The 23,685-nt window shown below is 39.4% G+C and overlaps 1 protein-coding gene across 3 annotated transcripts in view; it reads right to left on the bottom strand.

Moving 5' to 3' along the window:
* ARHGEF25 (Rho guanine nucleotide exchange factor 25) overlaps window positions 1-23,685 on the bottom strand; it is a 429,432-nt gene that overhangs the window by 49,351 nt on the left and 356,396 nt on the right. For all 3 annotated transcript variants that reach the window (XM_089692599.1, XM_089692601.1, XM_089692606.1), the window contains 2 exons: window positions 9,621-9,748; window positions 1,361-1,427 (listed from right to left, as the gene is read on the bottom strand). In XM_089692599.1, the coding sequence (XP_089548725.1) occupies window positions 1,361-1,427; window positions 9,621-9,748 (195 nt within the window). The remainder of the gene's footprint in view (window positions 1-1,360; window positions 1,428-9,620; window positions 9,749-23,685) is intronic.

The following is a 23,685-nucleotide window of genomic DNA, read 5'->3' as shown; positions in this document are numbered from 1 at the left end:
TAGTGCAACATCATCTTTTATATTTTACCAAAAAATAACAATATAATGAACTGTGTGCCCTAAAACATAAGTGTATTTTTAATGGAGATTTTATGTTTCATAAACTGCTGTGTTAAGAATGTGTGATATAAGAAATGGGAACTACCACTACGTTATTCTCTAGGGTGTCTGCTTTTATAAAATATATGTTTGGGCAGTGAAAGGGTTAAAGTACAGTCATCCTTTAAGCCAAATATACAGAAAAAGGACAGTTAAGGCTCTCTTTGAAAAAGTGATGCTCCATCATCTTGTCATATTACTTAGCCTAACGACAGGTAGCCATTACTGCAATATGATGATCCTATCATTTTCAGACAGGTCTTCAGTAACCAACAGGAGATGAGAGTGAAATAAGACCAGATACATATTACTGTATAATAATACTGTCCAGTGATTGTTAAACATTGCCTTTGACGCACTGCTGCGTTCTCAGAAAACATATTGATGTAATTAGAGTACATATAGTAAACAGCACATTGATGATACTGCTGTTTTACACTTACAGAGGATAAAAATATGACTTAATGGGAGCCTGAGAGCCATTACGCTATTAGTCACTGTTATTTCAGATGATGATCCCTCATTAATGAACTGGCTTTGATACGGCCGTGTAGGAGAAGCACCCTCTAATGTTTCGTGTTAAGACTGACCTAGCCGATGAGAGCGTGACTTGGGAACAAAGGCTCACCAATACCCCTTTACCAGCATGAGGATACACATATCCCAGAGGACCTGAGTTGTACAAGTTCCTCCTCAGTATTTCTGAACTCCCTCAGCCTAAGAAGCACAATTTCCTGCTTGTGTTATATCAGCTGGGTTCTGTTTATTTCTCTTTGTGACGGGTAATAAGTATCCTCACAATGAACTTTTCAGGCTGTAATGAACTCACTGCATAAAATAAATACATAACTGACAAATTTAAGGCCTAAACATAACCGCTATAATAGAAGTAATCTTTCTTTCCCAATATAGCTCTGACATAAAAAAAATCCAAGATCTTAATTTCTTTTTTTGTAGACTTTTCAAATAATGCTGACTATAGAATCTGTTTTAGAAAAGGAAAACTATATATGTGAATGAAACCCAAGTAACACAGAGGTCCTACCAAGAGAAATTACTCAGACATCTTCTTTCATTTTTTTTTAGCATGCTCTAGTCTAGAGCATTTAACAATGACATTTAATTTAGTTTATTCTTTACATTGACTGCATAGCCTGGCATACTATGTATACTGTGCAACTTACTGTACATAGAAAACATTATAATAAACAAAACCCAAACCAATATAGTTTGCTTTTTAAAAAAGAATATACAGTGTTACCTCTACTATTTGGCCCAAGTCTTCCACATACATCTTCTCAGTTTCTACTAACTCCATTAGAACATACCTGTACGGTGTAGAAAAAGTAGAAGTAGTTATTAATAAATATATACTGTAACTACTGGATTGATATTACAATTGCTGTTCACAAGGTCAGTTTTCAGAAGGGAAAGCAATCCTGGATTTTCCAAGGTTTGTAAACACATTAGCACTGGAAAGAGAACAATTAAAACTCCTGCTTCCATTTGGTAACAGAATAGCCTTAAGGACGGATATGAACTGAGTTCTCCAGTGTACTACCACAATACTGTGTGCATTAGTTTGGATGTGTTTTCCATAGTATTCAGTGGTAGACATCTGCCCAGAATTCTATACTTTGAAAAATATGATCCCTATATTTGAACAAGAAAAATATGATCCCAAACAGTGTTTCTCAACTTTTTTTTTAGTCAAGGCACCCTTTAAAATTCTGCATAGTCTTGAGGAACCCTTTAAAATTCCGTGCAATCTTGAGGCACCCATTAAAAATGTAAAAAAAAGAAAACAAATAGTTTTACAGAACGCAGCAACATCCTCAAACATAGGAAACCCAACGTTAGAGGTGATTTATTCTTCCAAAACAAATGCACCTTTGAACACTGGTTCTGACTAGTATACCAGTGTTTCTCTTTCCCCCTTCAGTTTCTATACCTCACTCAACTAATGTGATCCCAGTGCTGATGATTAGAGGAAGGGGAGGGCAAACAAGGATGATGTTGTTCAAGCACCTTACTAACCAGTGACATCATTGGTTGTTAGAACACCAGCAGCTAGAAGACCATAATGGTGCACAATGAAAACCATTGGTTTTGTGTAACTAAAAGGCAGATTTCAGCCACCCACTGGCTTGTATACAGTTTTTGGCCAATTTTTAGGAAATTTGCCCAGACAACCCTGCAGAAATCTGAAGGCACCCTGGTTGAAAAAGGCTGCTTTAAACCCATGATTTCTATGCAATGGTCTGAACAAAGCATTATGCTATTTGGCTAAATATTAATGATTGTTTTGAACTTTAATGTAAAGGACAGCTTGTAAAAACTGCAAACTCTATATACACTATTACCTCATTTACTATTATAACCAGTAAAAGTTACGTTACAACAGAAATTGCAGTTATTAGGCAATTTTACTATAAACATGAAAAAAGGGTAACTTAATTACTAATAGAATGCACATTTTCAAGAAAATATATCATTTTAAAATGGGCTTACTATTCATTGGATGAAAGGAGAAATCTGGATGAAATGTTGTTGGTATAAATAAAACTACATTTAATCACAAACTATTTAGTGGCGCTTGCCTATAATTTCTAGTTTAATCAATTGTAAATGCAAATTTACAAGATTTTACTGCTCTTTCAAATCTTCCTTGCTTATTAAAAGTATTTAAGTAACACCAGCTGGAGCTACATGAAGCTGCATGAAGCTACATGTACACAGACAACACAATCTGTATCTATACGCTGTAATGGTGGCACAGCAAAAATATTACCGCAACTTCACCATGGTACAAGGTATGCTTGGAGGTGGAACTCTCCAGTAACGTCAGTGCTTTTCCAACTCTCCCCCACACCCACACAGTGTAAAGCCTAGTACACACAATCAGAAAATCAGATGAAAAATACCGCTTTTGAAACAATCGTACGATAATCTGATTGTTAGTGCTTTTGTCCAAAATTATTCGAATGGACAAGCACAATTTTTTTTTGTATGGTACCAGATCATACGATTTTCCTTTAATCAGTACAGTAGTCATCCGAAACAAATCGAAAGAGCAAAACCATGCATGCTCAGAAACAAAAGAATATATTACAATTACGTAATACAACACATTACATCACTTCCGAAGCTGTATTCTCTCATACAAGAATTTTCATAACTTTAGTAACCTCTTTATTTTTGATATTAGACTAGCATACAAGAAAAAAAAAGAAGGAGGATCGCTCGTCCAATATTCTCACTGCGTGTACCAGGCTTAATTGATGGCAGAGTTTCTTTCTGTGTCACGCCAATTAAGTGTTTTTCAGAGAAAATCTACATCACCCAACCACTCTGTAGCCACCCCCCCCCCCGCCGCCTAGACTACAAAGTTTAAAATCAGAAGCAATAAAAGTGTCACTGTGTTAACTGACTTAAGTTGATCATTTTATAATATGTTACATTTTCATACATTAACATTTTAATAAGCTCCAAGGAACAGGGCCCTACTATCCCTCTTGTATTGAACTGTATTGTTGCTGTATTGTCTCCCATTATATTGTAAAGTGCTGAGCAAACTGCTGGCGCTACATAAATCCTATATAATAATAATAATAATCATAGTGGGACTTTTTCTAATAGACTATGTCTTTCTTCTGGCATATCCACTTCCACTTTAAAGCCACTTTTGTTTTGGGAAATCTCTCCTCATATCCTGTGTATTTGTTAGGAGTCAGAAAGAATGGGGAAAAGAGGAAAAATAAAAAAAAGTTATATTTACAGTAAGTAAGAAATATTTAGAATCTCTGTAAGGAGTTTTTTCAATCTACATCCCTATGTTAGAAATCTTCCCCCACCTCCAATCCAGATGAAAGGATTCAGACAGGATAGAAATAAAACAGAAATCCCCTCTAAAGTAACCTAGACAGCATTTAAAGTTCAACTTCCTTAATGGGCTCAAAGAGAACATATAAAACCTGGTAACATTTCTAACTGTTCCTTAAAAAAATAGGATTTTTGTGCTCACCATAAATTGCTTTTCCTGGAGTCCATGAAGGGTCAATAGAAGTCCTAAACCTTTGAGCTATACTGCCACCTGCAAGAGGGCTGGACACTAGCAAAACAAAAACTGTAGGCTATCCCAGAGTATAACCCCTCCCATTATCAGTAGGCCTCATTTCTGCAACAAAACAGTCCTTTAATGGATTCCAGGAAAAAAGATTGTACTGTACAAAAATCCTATGTTCTTTCGCATCCATTGTGGAAGACACAGGAAGTCCTAAACTTTCATGAAAACCAAAAGCAGTCCAGATCTATTCACAGATCTAGCAAAGTGAGCCTTAAAACAGAACTTTACCCATAACAATTTTATAAAGAAAGCACTGAGCAAACTGTTGGCGCTATATAAATCCTGTATAATGATAATAATAATAATAAGTAATGTCCTTTAGCAAGGAACATACATTCCACATGAATAATTATGCTACCAAAATTAGTGTGTGCTGTAAATTGCCTCCAGCATAATTCTTGTTTCTTTCTGCTGAAGCCCAGAGCCCCTGAGCAGAAGGAAATCTTTAGGTTATCAACAGATCGGCCTCTACAGTTTTGACATAGTGCCAAAAAATAGAGAGCAACTGCTGAGCATGTGTACAGCAGGGTGAGACAGTGTATTACTGGATTTTAAACAGTATTTTAATGCTTTACATAACTATACTGGAAAAGAGGGCCAGCCTGACTAAGGTTCCACTTAAACACGAAATGGGAGAACCCGATCCTTGAGACCATTAGTTTAAATGATGGTCTGTCTGAGCCATAGAAATGGTGCCAAGAGAAGACAGGGCACCCTCCTGGGGCCCATCAGGAATGACAAAAAAGTGACTGAAAAATAGACTTGCACTGTCTGAACCACATCCAGACAATGAAAGGCATTTTCCTATGGATGAACCCCAGCCAGACTAAGGGATGGGGGAACAATGTCCTGGTTAGAATAAACGGCAGAGGCTACCATGGGCAATAAGGAAGCCCTGGGCCTCAACACCACTTTCTCCCTATGAAAAACCAAAAAAAGGTTCTTTGCAAAATAAGGCCCCACTTCAGACACTTGCCTCAAAGAGGAAATAGCTACAAGGAAAGTATGTGTCTGTGTGGGGGGAGAGGCATGTCTCTAGTGGGATCAAATGGCAGCTTCTGAAGCAGAGAGAAACAAATTCAGATCCTGTGGAGTCACACAGGAACTGACAGGGTTAACTAAATGGTAAACCCCCTACACAAGGGTCTTTATAAAAGAGTGAAAAGCAAACAGTCTCTGAAATAGAATGGAAAGAGTAGAGACTTCACATTAGATGGTTCTGAGAAACAAACGTTGGTCCAGACACAACTGCAGGAAGGAGGGGATTTGTCCCACGGAGAAATTCCTGGGGTGATGAACCTTGCATGAAGTGGACGTTCTAGAATGAGAATTATAGTAATCCTTACTAAAAGCAGATAGTCTGTTCACTTTGCAAGATAATTTTCCCAAGATCTTAGTGAATACGGTAAAATTTCACTTTGCCAAGAATACCCTTTAATGTGCAATGAAAAGAAAAAAAGAAAATTTTTGCTTGCACATGATTGAATAATTTAAGTCAGTAGAACTTTGCCTCATACCCTAAGCTCTGCGGAAATTCCCATGCAATGTGCAACTTGCCTTGCAAAGTGAACAATCTATTTTCTTTTGGTGGAGGAACCCCATAGGCTTAGTACCCGAGCTTCAAGAGCCATGCCATTAAAGCAAGTGAGCAAGCAGCAGGATGCCACATGAACTATTACTAGATCAGGAAATCAGTACACCACATCCCACCTTTATACTACAAAATGCAAAACCATCACTTTAGGAACTTTAAGGTGTCATTATTGTAGAAAAATAGAACTTTGTTTTAGAATAACCATTGAAGTATAAAAAAAAAATATTTTTACTTTCAATTATTTTAAGAATCACATTTTATAAAACATCCTAAATTTTGTGGATCTACACATGGTCACATTGTAATGATGAATATATGTTCTACCTATAGGTATGTCTTGTACCATCCACTACATAGGTTTCTAAAATCAGTTTTTGACACAATCCATTTTTTTTTCTTTCAGAAAGCACCAATACCTGTTGATAGAATGATGGCACTGTGTTATGCATTTCTCAGGCATCAGTCTGCTTGTGGTACCAAATGCATGCTAGAGGAGACACATGAACGGTAGAAGAGGGAGAGTGCAGAGGGGGCTGGGAATGAAACTCAAGGTTATAGCTCTGAAGCACCTCCTACATCATCCAAGCATCTAGAAAGCACGAAGCTCAAATGTCTGTAAAGGACAATAGATATCCCCCTCTTTAAAGTGGGGACACACCTTCAAAGGCTTGTCTGAGGATTTGGCAGGCTTAGAGTGCCAAACTTTGTGGGTGGATGTGAAGCCAAGCTTGGCGGGGAAAGGGACTCCTCAGTCCAACATCTTAGCCAAACTGCAATATGCATATGCACCGATAGTAGATGTATGTGAGAGAGAAGGAGTGAGGCTTCCAGCAAGCCATCATAGCTGACATGCATCCACAAACAGAGGGTCAATGGAATTGAAAGTTAGATCCCTTTTAAGGGATTTTGTCCACTCAGACTTGGTCTGGCAAAGTAAAATCACATCTTCATTGGAATATTAGTTGCTTAGTGTAACGGAACCGGACCCCGACTGCACTAGGGTATTTCCGTTAGACTCCCGCTTCCCTGTCCGAACACAGATCCACGGACACCACCGCTGACCATACAAGAGGAGACAGCACCAGACTTGAAGGATTCCAGGAGATAGACTGCTTTTTTTTTTAACATAGATACAAGATATATACACAGGGTGGGGAAATACACACTCAGTAACAGGAAACACATCAGCAGGCAGTCCCATCAGGAGGGAGGACTGCTGGAAACACCCCCCACCAAGCCAATACATAAACACATCCCATAATAGTTTGCTCCCAAGCAAGACACACAATAGAACAATGGGATGCAGCCACATGGCAGTGAACAATGAACAACCCCCACCTATACATGTCTACACAATATCAGGACATTCCACCCTGTACCCCTAACAGGCACAGGGTGACTTACACATAAGAGGGATATGGGGAGCTGAGACAGGAGTCTCCCCACCTCTCTAAAGGGGGCTGTGTTCCATGGGCCCCCCCACCCAAAGTGACTCCCGTCACACTTAGATAAGACAAGATATGGCCGGATCCAGAGGGAAGTGACCACTTTTCATCAAAATCCTCACCAAAATAGATATAAGGCCATCAAGAACTTAGAGGAAGCAAACAACCTGTCAGGGTGATCCCAATCTTCGTATAAAACTGAATAGTGGGTGGAAAGGGAAAGACCCAAGGTCAGAAACAGCACTGGTAGAAGCAACAGGCTGATCCTTTACTTTAAACAGGGTGCACACAGTATAAATAATGGCCAAAATGGTCTCTGTTAATTTGGGAGTGATAGCAGTAGACTGGCTCAGAAGCTGCTATAGCCACTGGCAAAATAGATACTGAATCTGCCAGAGTACACCTATGGCCTCAGATTCAACAAATAACTATATCATGCATGACAGTAGTAAAAACCTCAGACAAGAGGGCAGAGGACCCAGCTAAATTCAACAAAGCCAAGGAGTACTATGAAGACAAGAAGTACTTTATTAGTAGAACACAACACGACTTCATTCCCAGTAGGTGTGCTGCAAGCAGCTCCTGACCTGTTAGCATAAAATTAGCTGAGAGCACCCATTACAGCGGAATTGTACCTCATGTCTATAATCAAATATGCTGCAGTCGCATAGCATTTAGACAACATACTAGCTTAGGGTAAAAGGTTAGGACTCAATATTTTTAAAACTAGACAGCTGGTAGCAGGAAAGGGTCAGTGACCGGAGGATTGAATGGTCAGAGGGAACCAACATCAATGCAGGTAAGCAGTAGCAAAAGATCAAAGATTAGGGTTCCATGTAGCTCTTTGCAACAAGAGCAGCAGTGGGGAGATGTCTCCTCAATTCGTTGTAGAAGAAAATAGTTTGGAGTACATGAGACACTCCACCCAGTGAATGACACCAGCACACATTCAAACATTATTAACCCCTTTCATGGCAAAGCTGGCATTAAATGGGGAATAATAGCGCCCAGCAGCCAATGACAGTGAAAGAGTGCTCAGTGCTCGGCCCAACTTGACTTACTTCAGAGACACAGTAAGTGCAGAGGCAATGTCATCGGCTCTGGACCTGGAAAAAGTCTGCAGATAATTTAACCAGAACTGGAAAGCATGCCATGTAGAACCCAGTGCCTGAAGAACAATTTCAGGTTAGCCTCTCAATGTCCAGTCCAGAGGGTCCTGGTAATGTCCAAAAACCAGGCTGAGAATGGCTGTACCAGATAGCTGCTGATCATAGTGGAAACCTCTAGCAGTGATGTAAAAAAGAGTCCTAACTGAAGAAACAAAATTAAAAGAAAAAAAAGGTAGAAAAAAAAACCGCAGGTTAATATTAACAACAGCAAGTAAACAGCGACAGTCTGGTAGTGGGAGGGGATATAACTGGGCTGGCCCTTAGTTTTTTTTCCGTTTGTTTGACAGTGTTTAATCCTCCTGTAGGCGGCAGTAAACCAAAAGTTTTAAGACTTCCTGTGTTTTTTATTGGATAATAAAGTGATGCACAAATGCAATAAATAGCCATGCCATATGTTTCCAGTAACAAATCAAATTTATAAATCCTACCCTAAATTTATTTTATATGCAGATACTGTAGATCTTAAATTCCATTAATTATGTGTACGTACATTGAAGCGTTTACTGGCACTGGCAAGGCACTGATTTCTGGAATGCTAAACCCCATTCTTTTTACTTAAAATAGATATAGTACATGAATGTCATCACTTGCTGGATTAATGAGTAATGTTTTGCTACAGGGACACCACCCATTAAACATAAACAGCTCAGTAATCACTGCAAGCAGACTCTAGACCCACTCTAAATCAAAGAGCTGATAATGTAGGAAGCAGCTACTGATTGGTCACATCCCTCGGAATGCACTTCTATTGTCAGGTGCTGGAGAAAGCCTTCTTACAAGTCTATGTTTCTTTTCCTTTGGACTTATCAGTGGGCCAGCATTTTTCCTCACCACAGACGTTATCATCCATGAACTTAGCCATATCTCCAATGGCCCAGCATTCCTATCATCAAAGGCATTACTGAAAATATGAGTCCCTTTCTCACTTATTTAACTTTGGAAAGTGCTGTACATGCAGGCACAGTTCCACTGCTTTAATCAGACATTGCAACTTTTTTAATCTGGCCAGCACATTAACATGTATATTCAGATTACCTAAATACATATACACATATTAAGATAGGAGAGGCAAGTGAATGTCTGTCATTGTTTAAAAATGGCTTCTACCTATAAGGGCCATCAACTAATTTGGGAAGAAAGATGAATAAAAGCCCATTTCCCATAAGCCCCAAAAAGGACTCACTTACATACTCTTTTCTAAGGCACTCTTCCTTTCTTCTTCTGTTTCTTCAGGGGAATAGGAGGAAACAACAGACGTTTCAGAAGCTATAGATTCTTTCTTTCTGGAGTCTGGGAGGTAGGGTGTGTGCGGATCCTGAAAAAGAAAATAATTAACCCATCTTCTATAAACAAATCCATCTTTGTCTTTTGTATGAATGAATGAATTGCTGTGATCAGTTATAAAGATTAACACAAAGAGCTGGCAGGGGTTTCATGTATCGAGAACAGAGGGCCTGGGTGGCAACCTCCTAATATATAGCAGGTTCATAGCAGCTGAGATGACAGAGGTTCCAATCACTACCCAGCCCACAACTCTAAGGGACCCAGAAATGGCTTTCCTTATTTGAGAATGCTTTTCTCTTACTGTAGAAATGGAAGCATCATGTCAGGAAACTAATGCAGCTAATTCTCATTCTCATGCAGATAATGCTCATTTTTCACGCAGCTAATGTTCATTTCCGTGCAGCTAATGCTCGTGCATATGTACCAGCACACAGATGAGCTTGGGCTAGTATCCAGCCTGCACTGGCACGTAGGTGCATTTGTGTGCGACTGCGCACATAGGCACATACCTCCAAGTGCATTGGTGCCAACTTGTCTATTTAAAGGGGATTCTGATGTGTGCTAATCATTGTTTTTCAGCTTCACCATAGTTTGTGTACTGGCTTTTGCTGACTGATCCTCTGTTGCTGACCCAGCTTGTTCCTGACCTTGTTCTGTGGCTTCTAGATACTGACTTCTGCTTGTCTCTATTCTCTGCCTGCTTCACTAGCACTGAACTTGGCCTGCTACTGGACATTGCTATTACTGCTTCCCTGGTAATGACCTCAGCCTGCTTCCTGACTATGCTGCTGTCTTACTGTATATGTCCCTGGCTCACCTTGACTATGTCCCTGACCTTGGCAGTCACCTGCTATCAAGCTACAGGCACCCATGCTTCTTTGAATCTTGTACCTCTGTCACCACATTCAGGGTGCTTGGACCAGAGCCACAAGGAAAGCCTTCTTGTCAAATCAGCCTCCAACCAAGGTACATGACACATCACCGTGGTCAGAAGACAACCACAAGATCAAATGTTTGCTGTTTTGAGTAAGGTATCTGTGTTTCTAGTGGGAATTCGCAATGAGTAATTCTAAACAAAATAATGTCAATCAAGTAAAAAGGCTTGTTATGGTTGTTTAAAGTTCAGAACAAATGTTGCAAATAGCAGTAAAGCACCAGTAAAGTATATGGCTCTGGCTTACCCTACTTAATCAAGAAACCCACTTTGGTTTTGAATTGTGTCGATAAAAAGGTCATTATTTGCAGTCATGGTTCTAAAAAAAATGTACACACACCTACAATAGAATGATTGATTCAATATGGGGATATCATACTTCCTGGTGATCTGTTACCCTGAAAGCAAGGGGGTGTTAGTGTAAATTAGAGTACAGTTACAGCCAAAAACATAAATGTATTTTACTGGGATTTTATGTGATAGACCAACACAAAGTGGCACATAATTGTGAAGTGGTAGGAAAATGATAAATGGTTTTCAAAACTTTTTACAAATAAATATCTGAAAAGTGTGGTGTGCATTTGTATTCAGCCCCCTTTACTCTGATACCCCTAACTAAAATCTAATGGAGCCATTTGCTTTCAGCAGTCACCTAGTTAGTAAACAGAGTCCAACTGTGTGTAATTTAATCACAGTATAAACACAGCTGTTCTGTGAAGCCCTCAGAGGTTTTTTAGAGAACACTAGTGAACAAACAGCATCATGAAGGCCAGGGAACACACCAGACAGGTCAGGGATAAAGTTGTGGATATGTTTAAAGCAGGGTTAGGTTATAAAAAATATCCCAAGCTTTAAACATCTCACGGAGCACTGTTCAATCCATCATCCAAAAATGGAAAGGGTATGGCACAACTGCAAACCTATCAAGACATGGCCGTCCACCTAAACTGAGAGGCGAGGAGAGCATTAATCAGATAATTAGCCAAGAGGTCCATGGTAACTCTGGAGGAGCTTCAGAGATCCACAGCTCAGGTGGGAGAATCTGTCCACAGGACAACTATTAGTTGTGCACTCCACAAATCTAGCTTTTGTGGAAGAGTGGCAAGAAGAAAGCCATTGTTGAAAGAAAGCCATAAGAAGTTGCGTTTGTAGTTTGTGAGAAGCCATGTGGGGCACACAACAAACATGTGGAAGAAGGTGCTCTGGTCACAAGAGACCAAAATTTAACTTTCTGGCCTCAAAGCAAAATGCTATATGTGGCGGAAAACTAACAATGCACATCACCCTAAACACACCATCCCCCCTGTGAAACATGGTGGTGGCAGCATCATGTTGTGGGGATGCTTCTCTTGAGCAGGGACAGGGAAGCTGATCAGAGTTGATGGGAAGATGGATGGAGACAAATACAGGGCAATCTTAAAAGAAAACCTGTCAGTCTGCAAAAGACTTGACACTGGGGTGAGGTTCACCTTCCAGCAGGACAACGACCCTAAACATACAGCCAGAGCTACAATGGAATGGTTTAGATCACAGCATATTCATGTGTTGGAATGGCACAGTCAAAGTCCAGACCTAAATCTAATTGAGAATCTGTGGCAAGGCCTGAAAATTGCTGTTCACAGATGCTCTCCATCCAATCTAACATAGCTTGAGCTATTTTGCAAAGAATGGGCAACAATTTCACTATCTAAGGGGGGCTGAATGCAAATGCATGCCACATTTTTCAGATATTTATTTGTAAAAAAGTTTGAAAATCATTTATCATTTTCTTACCACTTCACAATTATATGCCACTTTGTGCTGATCTATCAGATAAAATCCTAATAAAATAAATTTACGTTTTTTGTTGTAACAAAATTTCAAGGGGTATGAATACTTTTTCAAGGCACTGTAAATGACAGTAAGAATATAACTGGATCCTACCTGAACAACATTAATGAGATCAAAGATCACTAGGGTTCAATGCCCTTTTTTTAAATGAAATTAAGTAACAAAGCCTAATTAAATAACAAGGAAAACTTTGACAAATATAATAAAATAAGCGTCACTGTAAAACTAAAAAATTATCCTACCCTAACAGAGCACAGTTAGTAGAGCAGTGGACAGTGCCAGTAGGGAAGTGGATGGTGTGTGGATAGTGTCAGTAGAGCAGTGGATGGTGTCAGCAGGGCAGTGGATGGTGTCAATAGGGTAGTAGATCATGTGTGGACAGTGTCAGTAGGGCAGTGGACAGTGTCAGTTGAGCAGTGGAAGGTTTCAGTAAGGCAGAGGCTGCTGTCAGTAGCTTTTTATTTGTAATATTGTATTTTTGTATTTTTTTTAGAATTTTTTTTTTGTTTACAATTTTTTTAGGAGCCTCATTGGGGGGCTTTGATGAAATGTCAGGGGTCAAACAGACCCCTGATGTCTGACTTTTGAGACAGAGGAAGGGATACCTCAGTTTCTTTCTCTGCAGCCTCAGCTGCACTGCACAGTAAATGAATGGGAAGTGCTCTGTGCTGAGCAGCTTCCTGTTCATTCATAACTGAAGCACAGTAAACACAGTTTAGTATGCTTCAGTTATGAATGAGTTAGTGATCGGTACGGATTACTGACTGTGTTCGCTCAGAAAAGGAAGGAGCCAGTAAGTGACACATTTGCCACCCCCTTCTCCACTCTCCATCCTGAAAGCATCCCCCACAGCAGCCGGTGGAAGATGTGAGGAGGGGAACACGCTGTGGGGGAGTGAGGGGGCAAAGGAGCACATGGGGGGCAGAGCAACACCAGGAACAGGAACCTGGAGAGGAGGGGTGGTGGGGGCAGCATTAAGTGGAACCAAAGGCTGTATTTTTCTCCCTGCAGCAGCTGAATGCAGGCTACTCTCCAGGTTCTGGGGTTTGCTTTCAAGGTGTGCGATCTACCCGTCACCTGCCCGCAATTGATCCCGATCGGCAGTTTGCCAACCCCTGCTATAGAGTACACATCAATCCATAGTTCCTATTTAAACATTCAAGCCCATCTCCAGGAAACCTGAAAATTTTTCCTTGCAGTGGGATTGTGCCTGTACTACAAGCGTCAATGCCTTGTTTAAGTCTAGGAGGCATGGAAAAGTAGGTTTACCTACACTGATAGAATGGTCCCTGCACATCTTCTCCCCCATGGCCCATGGGACAGTCCACCACTGGAGCATGGGGGAGTGTTGTCTGCCAGGGTAGTTGAGGATCAGGTAAGAAAACATCCTTTTACTCTCCCCTAGACATAAGCAAGCATTTAACCCTTGCAATATAGTTGCAGCTCCACTGCAAGGGAAGGTTTACATGTTTTCTGGAGTTGGGCTTTAAATGTAAATCCAGTCATAACATTTTTATTTTTCATGCAGTGAAACTCAATTACAGCAAAAACAAAACACATCAGACTTTACTGGCACAAAAAAGAACATTCATTACAAAATATAAAAATGTAGAAAAATGTTTATTACAAAAGTGTTCTTAAAATCACAGGGGGTACCCATTAAGGGTCATAAAAACAAAGCTCACATATATTTATAAATTCAATGACCACCTATGACACATGCTCCACAATAACGTATTGCGTTTGTCATAGAAATAAACATGACTTACTCCCTTATTACTACATTAGAATATTCTGTGTGATTAAATCCTTATAGGTCAATGTGGTTCTCAATTCTGCTTCTTCAGGACTATAGAGGAAATTAACAGTGGAAACTGGAATATGTGTGTATGGCTAAGCACAGGAAACTCCCTGGGTGTGCACTGAGACAACAAGGAGGACCAAAGTTGGGCAACAACCAGGACTCTGTTATAAAGATGACATAGAAGGGTCTGAGTCAATAATACAGTAGATATTAAAGGTCTACAGACCCCTGTTAAAATGTCAGGTTTCTGTGATGTATAAAAACTTTTCCACCTTTAATGTGACGTATAAACTGTACAACTCAATTGAAAAACAAACTGAAATCTTTTTTTTGGGGGGGTGGGGAAGTAAACATAAAAAAACTAAAATAATGTGATTGCATAAGTGTGCACACTCTCTTATAAATGGGGATGTAGCTGTGTTCAGAATTAAACAATCACATTCAATATCATGTTAAATAGGAGTTAGTACACGCCTTCCATCATTTAAAGTGCCTCTGATTAACCCCAAATAAAGTTCAGCTGTTCTGGTAGGTCTTTCCTGACCTTTTCTTAGTCACATCCTACAGCAAAAGCCATGGTCCGCAGAGAGCTTCCAAAGCATCAGAGGGATCCCACTGTTAAAAGGTATCAGTCAGGAGAAGGGTTCAAAATAATTTCGAAGGCATTAGATATACCATGGAACACAGTGAAGACAGTCAATATCAAGTGGAGAAAATATGGTGCAACAGTGACATTACCAAGAACTGGACGTCCTTGTAAAATTGATGAAAAGACGAGAAGAAAACTGGTCTCTGAGGCTGTCAGGAGGCCTACAGCAAAATTAAAGGAGTTGCAGTGGCAAGACGGAAGCCTTTTTTACAAAGAAAAACATCCAAGCCCAGCTAAGTTTTGCAAAAACATATCTGAAGTCTTCCAAAAGCAAGTGGAAAAATGTGTTATGGTCTGATGAAACGAAGGTTGAACTTTTTGGCCATAATTCCAAAAGATATGTTTGGCGCAAAAAACAACACTGCACATCACCAAAAGAACACCATACCCACAGTGAAGCATGGTGGTGGCAGCTTTGGGGCTGTTTTTCTTCGGCTGGAACCGGGGCCTTAGTCAAGGTAGAGGGAATTATGAACAGTTCTAAATGCCAGTCAATATTGGCATCAAACCTTCAGGCGTCTGCTACAAAGCTGAACATAAAGAGGAACTTCATCTTTCAGCATGACAACGACCCAAAGCATACATCCAAATCAACAAAGGAATGGCTTCACCAGAAGATTAAAGTTTTGGAATGGACCAGCCAGAGCCCAGAACTGAATCAGATTGAAAATCTGTGGGGTGATCTGAAGAGAGCTGCGCACAGGAAATGCCCTCGCAATCTGACAGATTTGGAGTGTTTTTGCAAGGAAGAGTGAGCAAATATTGCCAAAACAAGATATACCATGCTGATAGACTCATACCCAAAAAGACTGAGTGCTGTAATAAAATCAAAAGGTGCTTCAACAAAGTATTAGTTTAAGGGTGTGCACACTTATGCAACCATACTATTTTAGTTTTTTATTTTTACTTCCCTCCACCTAAAAGTTTTCAGTTTGTTGTTCAACTGAGTTGTACAGTTTATAGGTCACATTAAAGGTGGAAAACGTTATGAAATTATTTATCTTTGTCTCTTTTTTTACATCACAGAAATCTGACATTTTAACAGGGGTGTGTAGACTTTTTATATTTAGTGTATGCGTAAGAAAATAATGGGCAACGGCAGAGTAGCTGAAAATATATAGACCCTGTGATGGAATTTTCAAACTTTCAGCAACATCCATCAGTATTGTCCCTCTGGGTACATCCCTTTACCACATTGAAATTTCCAAGGAGCAAACAAACTCCATAGCCACAGTGCTTTAAAAAAGTGTACCCTGGTCTCACGGATGTTCAGTTCACAGCCGCACACATAGAGTTCTAGAGTCTCAGGTCGGTCTCCTGTGTATGTGGTTTTTGTTCGGATAAATTACATTAATTCCATAATCACATGTTAAAAGCAAACAAAATTTTAAAGTACATTCAAAGGACATTCACAGAGCACTGAGAATTTTTGTTCATTCCACAATTTACTAGCGTATGGCCAGCTAACTGGAGTATGTCATAAATCAGAGAGGCACTCATACCAGAATGACCACATCATAAACATTTATATTTCTAAAGTGATTCTTGCTGATCACTTTTCATTAGGGCGGTAATGATGGCCACACATCTAAATAAGCCCTCGTATACCAACTACAACCTGCCTTTAGAGTTAGGGCTGGAGTTCGGGTTTGTGGCCATATAGAAGTCATGCAGACTGGGTGTTCGCTGTCAAAAAACAGGTGAACTAAATAGGGTGTTCATCTGCTCTTTGTTTGTTAATCCTAATAGTAGAGAGAATTTTTCAAGATTCTCCTATCATTGACCTCAGTGGGGTTTGCCTTGAAGTTTGCAACTTTTGGATTTTTGGACGTGCTTGCTGAACCTGCCCTCGAATTGAACCCAAGCAGATTTGCTCATCACTATTTCTCTGTCTCTGTTGTGTTCTTTGAGAATGAATAACTTCACATTAGGGCAGCTAGATTGTTCAGAGATTTGTTTTAGATCTTTTTTACTGATTGTTAAGAATAGTTTAATGTCCATAATCTGAGCACAGGTGTATTCACATTATAACAGTATTTAGAAGCCGGCATATACTGACGGCTGTCAAGTCTCATCATGCACTGAAGAATGGAGTGGGCCGCTAATGTGCCCAAGGGGAAAAGATGTGTTCAAAAGTTCCTTTTTAGAAAAGATAATCATTCACAACTCACTGCTATAACATTTTCTGCACTCACTGATAAATTATTATAAATGTTTATTTTTGTTTCTGTCAGAACAGAAGCTTCTATGTTCCAAGAAAGAAATACATTTTAGTAAGTGTCTTTTTTTTTGTATTTGTGAATGCACTGCTTCCTCTGCACAATAATATATTTATTAGTCTGTGTAGTGAATGTATTCGTTAGGATATGTGATTGTATTGCACTGTTTATCATTTGGTACAGTAACATAGAAAACTGTACATGAGGTGTACAGCTTAAGTGCCTCTCCGTTCCATATATTATTGATCAGCAGAAGAAATGCTGCCAGTGGAGACATTCTGGTAAAAAGCATCCATCAATGCCATAATAGCCTTTCTCATAGAAGAACAAGCTGAAAGCTCTGGGAATTGTGCAGCTAGCTTTTCCATAAAATTCAGCTTAAAGATCCAAGACTGGCTGATACCTAGACAACCTGGGCACTAAGTCAACAAACGTCATTCATCTGGCCAGCATAGTAAATGTCACTAACATACGTGGGCAGATTTATTAACAGTGTGATAAGGTTTGCACCTGCTCTTTTGTGCAGTTATAGTTTTTGTTGCTGTTTACATACTACGTATATTTATAAAGGTCATCAATAGGCCAAATGTTTTCTTTTTTAAAGTTAATCTAGTGAATAGAATAGGGAAGACATAGAACCACTATAAGGCTTTTATTGCTGTCTGGGCTCTACTTGGAAGATTTATTTTCTCTGTCTGTCCTGGGTACTTTTGTCAGCAGGACAGAAAGTTATGTTGCTTCTGGAAAAAGTGAGATTAAATCTTCCAGTTGGGATAACTTGTTCCAGTAATAACTGTCTGAGAGATTGTTGTCCTCCCATTAAAACTATTTCCACTTAAAGCCTAACTGATGCCTAATGTAGAAGAAATTATGTGTGATGTTTGGGGTGGTTGCTTTTTTTAGGGAATGGAATATATAACTGCTGGAATGCAGGAAAGTTTTTTGTGTCCGGAGTTTAGCTTTAATGCAGTAGATGGAGTGTTCAGAACTGATGATGCACACTTACCTCTAGTGGTGCCCCAACCCACAGTGAGATTTTTTTTTGTAATAGCATATACTTACCCATAGAATTTTTGCTGTGGCATGGAAGCTGCTCAGAGTTGATGGGAAGATGGATGGAGCCAAATACAGGTCAACCTTAGAAGAAAACCTATTAGAGTCTTCAAAAGACTTGAGACTGGGGCAGAAGTTCACCTTCCAGCAGGACAACGACCCTAAACATACAGCCAGAGCTACAATGGAATGGCTTAGATCAAAGCATATTTATGTGTTTGAAGGACCCTGTCAAAATCCAGACCTAAATCCAATTGAGAATCTGTGGCAAGACTTGCAAAATGCTGTTCACAGACACACTCCATCCAATCTGACAGAGCTTGAGCTATTTTGCACAAAAGAATGTCCCTCTCTAGATGTGGAAAGCTGGTAGAGACATCCCCAAAAAGAATTGCAGCTGTAATTGCAGCAAAAGGTGGTTCTACAAAGGATTGACTAAGGGGGGCTGATTACAAATGCACGCCACACTTTTCAGATATTTATTTGTAAACAATTTTGAAAACCATTTATTATTTTCCTTCCACTTCACAATTATGTGCCCCTTTGTGTTGGTCTATCACATAAAATCCCAATAAGATACATTTATGTTTTAGGTTGTAACATGACAAAATGTGGAAAATATCAAGGGGTATGAATACTTTTTCAAGGCACTGTAACTGTAATGTTAGTGCATTTATCTTTAACTGCAAATTGCATAACAATTATAATTGTATTGTTACTAAAAAAAATTTTGACGAGCCACTCAGTGATAAGAAGGAAATCAAAAAGGTGAAGCTGGTTCACATCGGAGTCTCAGTGAGCCACTTATCTTATACCCAAAATCACATTAAAGGGAAAGGCAAGCAACTAGTCAAATCAATCAGTGAGCTATTAATTCTCTGCAGCAAGAATCCAGAAAGCACCTCACAAGTTGAATTAGAGTGTACTTCCTGATGCCTGTGCTATACTTCCTGATGCCTGTGCTATGTACCTTCCCCCTGTGCTTCCTGTTTCACCAATCACATGTAAAGTTCTAGCGCAAGTTGATTGGCGGATGTGAGAAATTTCTTAGTAATGATAATTCTTACATCTTGCTTTCTGTGAGAGACAGCAAAGAGTGTCTATGTTTAGGAATACTCTACTACATCACAAAGCTGAGGTTGGAAGATCACCAGATTATTAACAAAAGAAACAGAGTGTACTTTGGCACTATAGCAATACCTGGATTAAAGATTAAAAACACTGAGCAGGTAAATTGTGCCCCCTGAATGCATTTCAAGGTTTTATTTTACATTTTGACTGGTGTGTTTAATTTAGGCCTCATGTACACAGATTTTTACATGCTCAAAGTCTTACAATCAAGAGTAAAATTTCCTGCACCCGGTGAGCCTAGGATGTTGCATACTACTGTCAATTCATTTGAATGGCTGCTGTATACAACAATACTCATGTAAACACTGATGCCCTTGTGCACGTACGTAAATTTGTTATAAGTAAACGCTGATGCAGTGAATTTTTTTATGTGCACTTTTGAGCCCCTACATGTAAGGGGATGAAGAAAGCAAACTGTGTAAATATCAGTTACCTCTGAGGACCACTCCTCACTGTTTCATAAGTCAGACTTTCACAAGTCCAAAAGTAAGGACTCCCGTTTTCATTACTTCTCCAGATACTCTATCATCTTGTGATTAAACACATTTAAAAATACAAATGCCTAAGACCATGGCACCCATGAAATCAATTCTCTAAGTGGTTTTCTATGAAAACCTCTTACCATTGAACTCATCTTTGTGTTTAACCGTTTCATAACTGTTTACAGCAGCTTTACATCAGGAGAACATTTCTATCTCAGATAAAATGTATACTTACTTTATTGTTTTTGGGGGATCTATGATTTAGAGGCATCCAATCATGGTGCCAGTATAGTCTCTGGTCACATGTACACAGTGAAAGCCAATTAAAATTATCATAGTGGAAAAGATCTCAGACAATCACATATACCCCACCTGTCTGTTAGGCCAGACTATATCTTCTCATATAAAAAAAAAAAACAGAAGACCCATTTCTTAGTGTATAGTCCCAGAACACACCTAAATTAGTTAGAAAATTTTAAAAAAACAAAAACAAAAGCCAACTGCCACCACTTCTCTAAAACTTGGCAGGTATGCAGTTGTGAGCTGACCAATTAAACATTTTAGTTCATAAAGTTGTATATTTATCAGAATTCCAGAGCAACACTGTCCAGGTTCACATCTGTGCAGCACTACAAGCCGCAATTTGCGCAGGCACAGCAGCCCATTCATTTGAATGGGCTGCCAAGCCTCCTGAAACACAGAGAGAAGATCCCTGCAGCATTTCAGAAATTGCAGCCTGCACGAGAACCACAAGTGCAATGCGGTTCCCAGGGCGGAAGTGATTTAAATTGCGTGCAGCATGCCATTGGCATTACTGGAACCCGCACACAGCTCCTGCATTTGTCTGTGCGGGTGGTTGAGGCTGTGGGAACAGGCATGTCCCCGCAGCAGTAATCACACACACAAATGTGAACCTAGGCCAGTGGTCTCCAAACTGCGGCCCTTTGCTTGCTGTTACCCATCCCTTGGGGCACTATTTCATCCACTTATGCCAAAAATTGGGCCTAATTCCCTCCACTGACATCAATAATGGGGTACAATTCCTCCCAATGACACCAACAATGGGACACAGTTCCTCACAATAACACCAAGGATGGGGTGCCCTTCCTCCCACTGACATCAAAGAAAGGGCATGGTTTATTCCCACTGATGTCGGCTCCTTTTCTACTCCCAGTGGCAACAATATGGCCCCCTAAAGTCTAAAGAACAGTAAACTGGTCCTTTGTTTAGAACGTTTAGAGACTCCTGACCTTGGCTACGGGGTGTATTTATATAAGAAAAAAATAAATTGCAGCGCTAATTTATCCTGTGAAACTGCATGCATTATCTGCAAATGCTGGTAAAATCAAATGTTACTAGGCCGTTTTCATTCCAGATCAGGCATTCTTCATTGATAATAATAGCATTAATTGGGAAAATACCACATTATAGCTACTAGATGACCATAGTAATGAAAGTACATGCAGTTTTGCAAGACAAATAGCTTTGCAAATATTTTATAAATACACTCCTAAGTCAAATTAGTCTGTCCCCTTCAACTAGACACATCAACCCAACTGTAGCTAGACCTACTTTAACAAGTTCCCACCCGGCCTATAGCAGATTGACGACCGTGTGGAACGTTCCTCCTTCTGAGTGGACATCATATGATCCACTGGACACGGCCGATGACTGATCACTACAGGCCCGCTGCTAGTGTCATGTGATTGCTGTGAACAATCACAGCAGATCACATAACAATTGTAAACAATGGATGGCTTCCTTTCATGCCATCCATTGTATACAATTGTTTTGTTAGCTGTGATTGGTCACAGCGATCACATAGTACAGACAGGGCCAATCACAGTCCATCTTTACCATGTGGTTAGCTTTTGCCATTTGCAGCTAATCACAATAGACACTGAATAAATCAGTTTCATTCAGTAAAAATGGTTTCCTATATCAATGAAATACAATGGTATAAGTAATAATAATGTGTGTGTATAAAAAAAAAAATCTTGACTACTTCCCCAGAGTAGTACAGTGTTACTATGGTAACACTGTATTGCTCTGGTCACAAAAATGAAAACAAATTTTAAGTTTTTTTTTTAATTACCTGCCATCACCAGTCAGTATCCCTGATCACGGCCATGCCAGTTATATGATAACACTGTACTGGACTGGTGACAAAATGTGAAAATAAAATTGTGAAAATGTTTTTTTTATTTCTTCATTTTCCAAATTGTGACAAAAAAAATGACAACTTCAAAAAACTCGCCATGCTTCTTGCTAAATTTATGAAGAGAAGTTATTTATTTGCAAAATTTTATAACATAAACGAAGAAAACCTTTTTTTTCAAAATTGTCGAAAAAAAAATCTCTATTTGTGTGAAAAAAAATATAAATAGTTAATTTGGGTGCAGTGGTGCATGACTGCGCAATTGTCATTCAAAGTGCAAAAGCTGAAAATTGGCCTGGACAGGAAAGGGGTAAAAGTGCCTGGCATTGAAGTGGTTAAAGCAAATACACTCTCTGTACTATTTCACTGTTAAAGCAGAATTAAACTCTAAAAATACAAAACTGATTGAAGCTAGGGATTTCTGGCAGAAGACACCTGTCACAAAAATTCTTATTCTCCCCCTAGCAATTTTTTTTCTGTGTACACTGGACAGCACATGCATCACCCAGTGTACACTCTTGATCCATTCCTGGCAGTTGTAAGTTGCCAGGAATGGGCCAGGTACTGTGGCCACCAAATGGCCAAAGAGGATTGCTACAGAAATAATCAGCGGTGGAGATGGTGGTGGTATGGGACACAATGGTAGCAGGTGCCTTGACTTGTCATCGCTGGAGGACAGCACACAGAAGGAGGTAGGTGTTTGACACAATCAGCAACTGTGCTGTAAATGCTTGCAGATTAAAGCCCCCCCCCCCTCTGCCACTGAAGTTTTCGTCTACTTTAAGAAACTGTTATGGATCATATTCAGTGAGGACTCTAAGTCTCCTTCACAGTGTTGGGAAATCAAAGGAGGTCAGGATATTCTTTTCAATTGATAGCTGTAAATGAGCTAATTACCAAGAAGACATCTAGTTACTTCACAGGTATTCGACAAGCAACCGAACATTTGTGAATCCATTTCTGCACTTTTAAAGTACATAGATTGCAGCCTGATGAGCTGATTTTGTCATAGTCACCTTTAGTTTAAAAAGAATGAATACATATTACAGGTAAAACCATTAACCAAGTATTCATACATTTCATAATATATTCATAGTGGGTTTTCATGATCTTTTAAAATGACCCTGTTTCTTACCCTATGTGTGGCAGAGAAGGGACCTTTTCCTGAAACCTTCCCTCACTGCCAGGATGACACAGCCAAATGTGTCAAGGCAGGTCCCGCCATTCCACAAATCTGACCTATGTAAAATTAAGTATCTTGAAAAGGTGTAAACATTAGGGAAAGGTTAAGGATGGAATGTGGGATGTGCCAGAGACAGACTGTCTGTCTGGAAAAAGTAGAGTATCTTACTGGCCTTGGACCTATATTGTGAATTATTAATGCACATAGATTGAAGCAGAGTTATAAAAAGCAAGAGGAGTTGTGTATGCAAACAATCCCAGTCCCACTTTCACTTTGACATTTCACCAGTGAGGCTTGCGATGAGTATTATATCATCCACAATACTATAAATGTAAAAACAAATCTTTTCATTACATAATTCCAAGTCCAATTAGCCAAAACATTTTTTTCATATTTTTTTTGCAAATAGTAGGGAAAAGTTTATATCTCTTTATTTTGTAATTGTTGTCCATGCCCCAGTTGGGAATTACAGGAAATATAGAGAATCTCACCAACAGACAGCAATAAAATAAGTGCTTTTATTAC

Source organism: Staurois parvus, unplaced genomic scaffold, assembly GCF_062004578.1.
Source record: "Staurois parvus isolate SC_StPar_1 unplaced genomic scaffold, SC_StPar_1.0 ptg000023l, whole genome shotgun sequence".
NCBI lineage: Eukaryota > Metazoa > Chordata > Amphibia > Anura > Ranidae > Staurois > Staurois parvus.
This window is presented reverse-complemented; position numbering and strand designations above follow the sequence as displayed.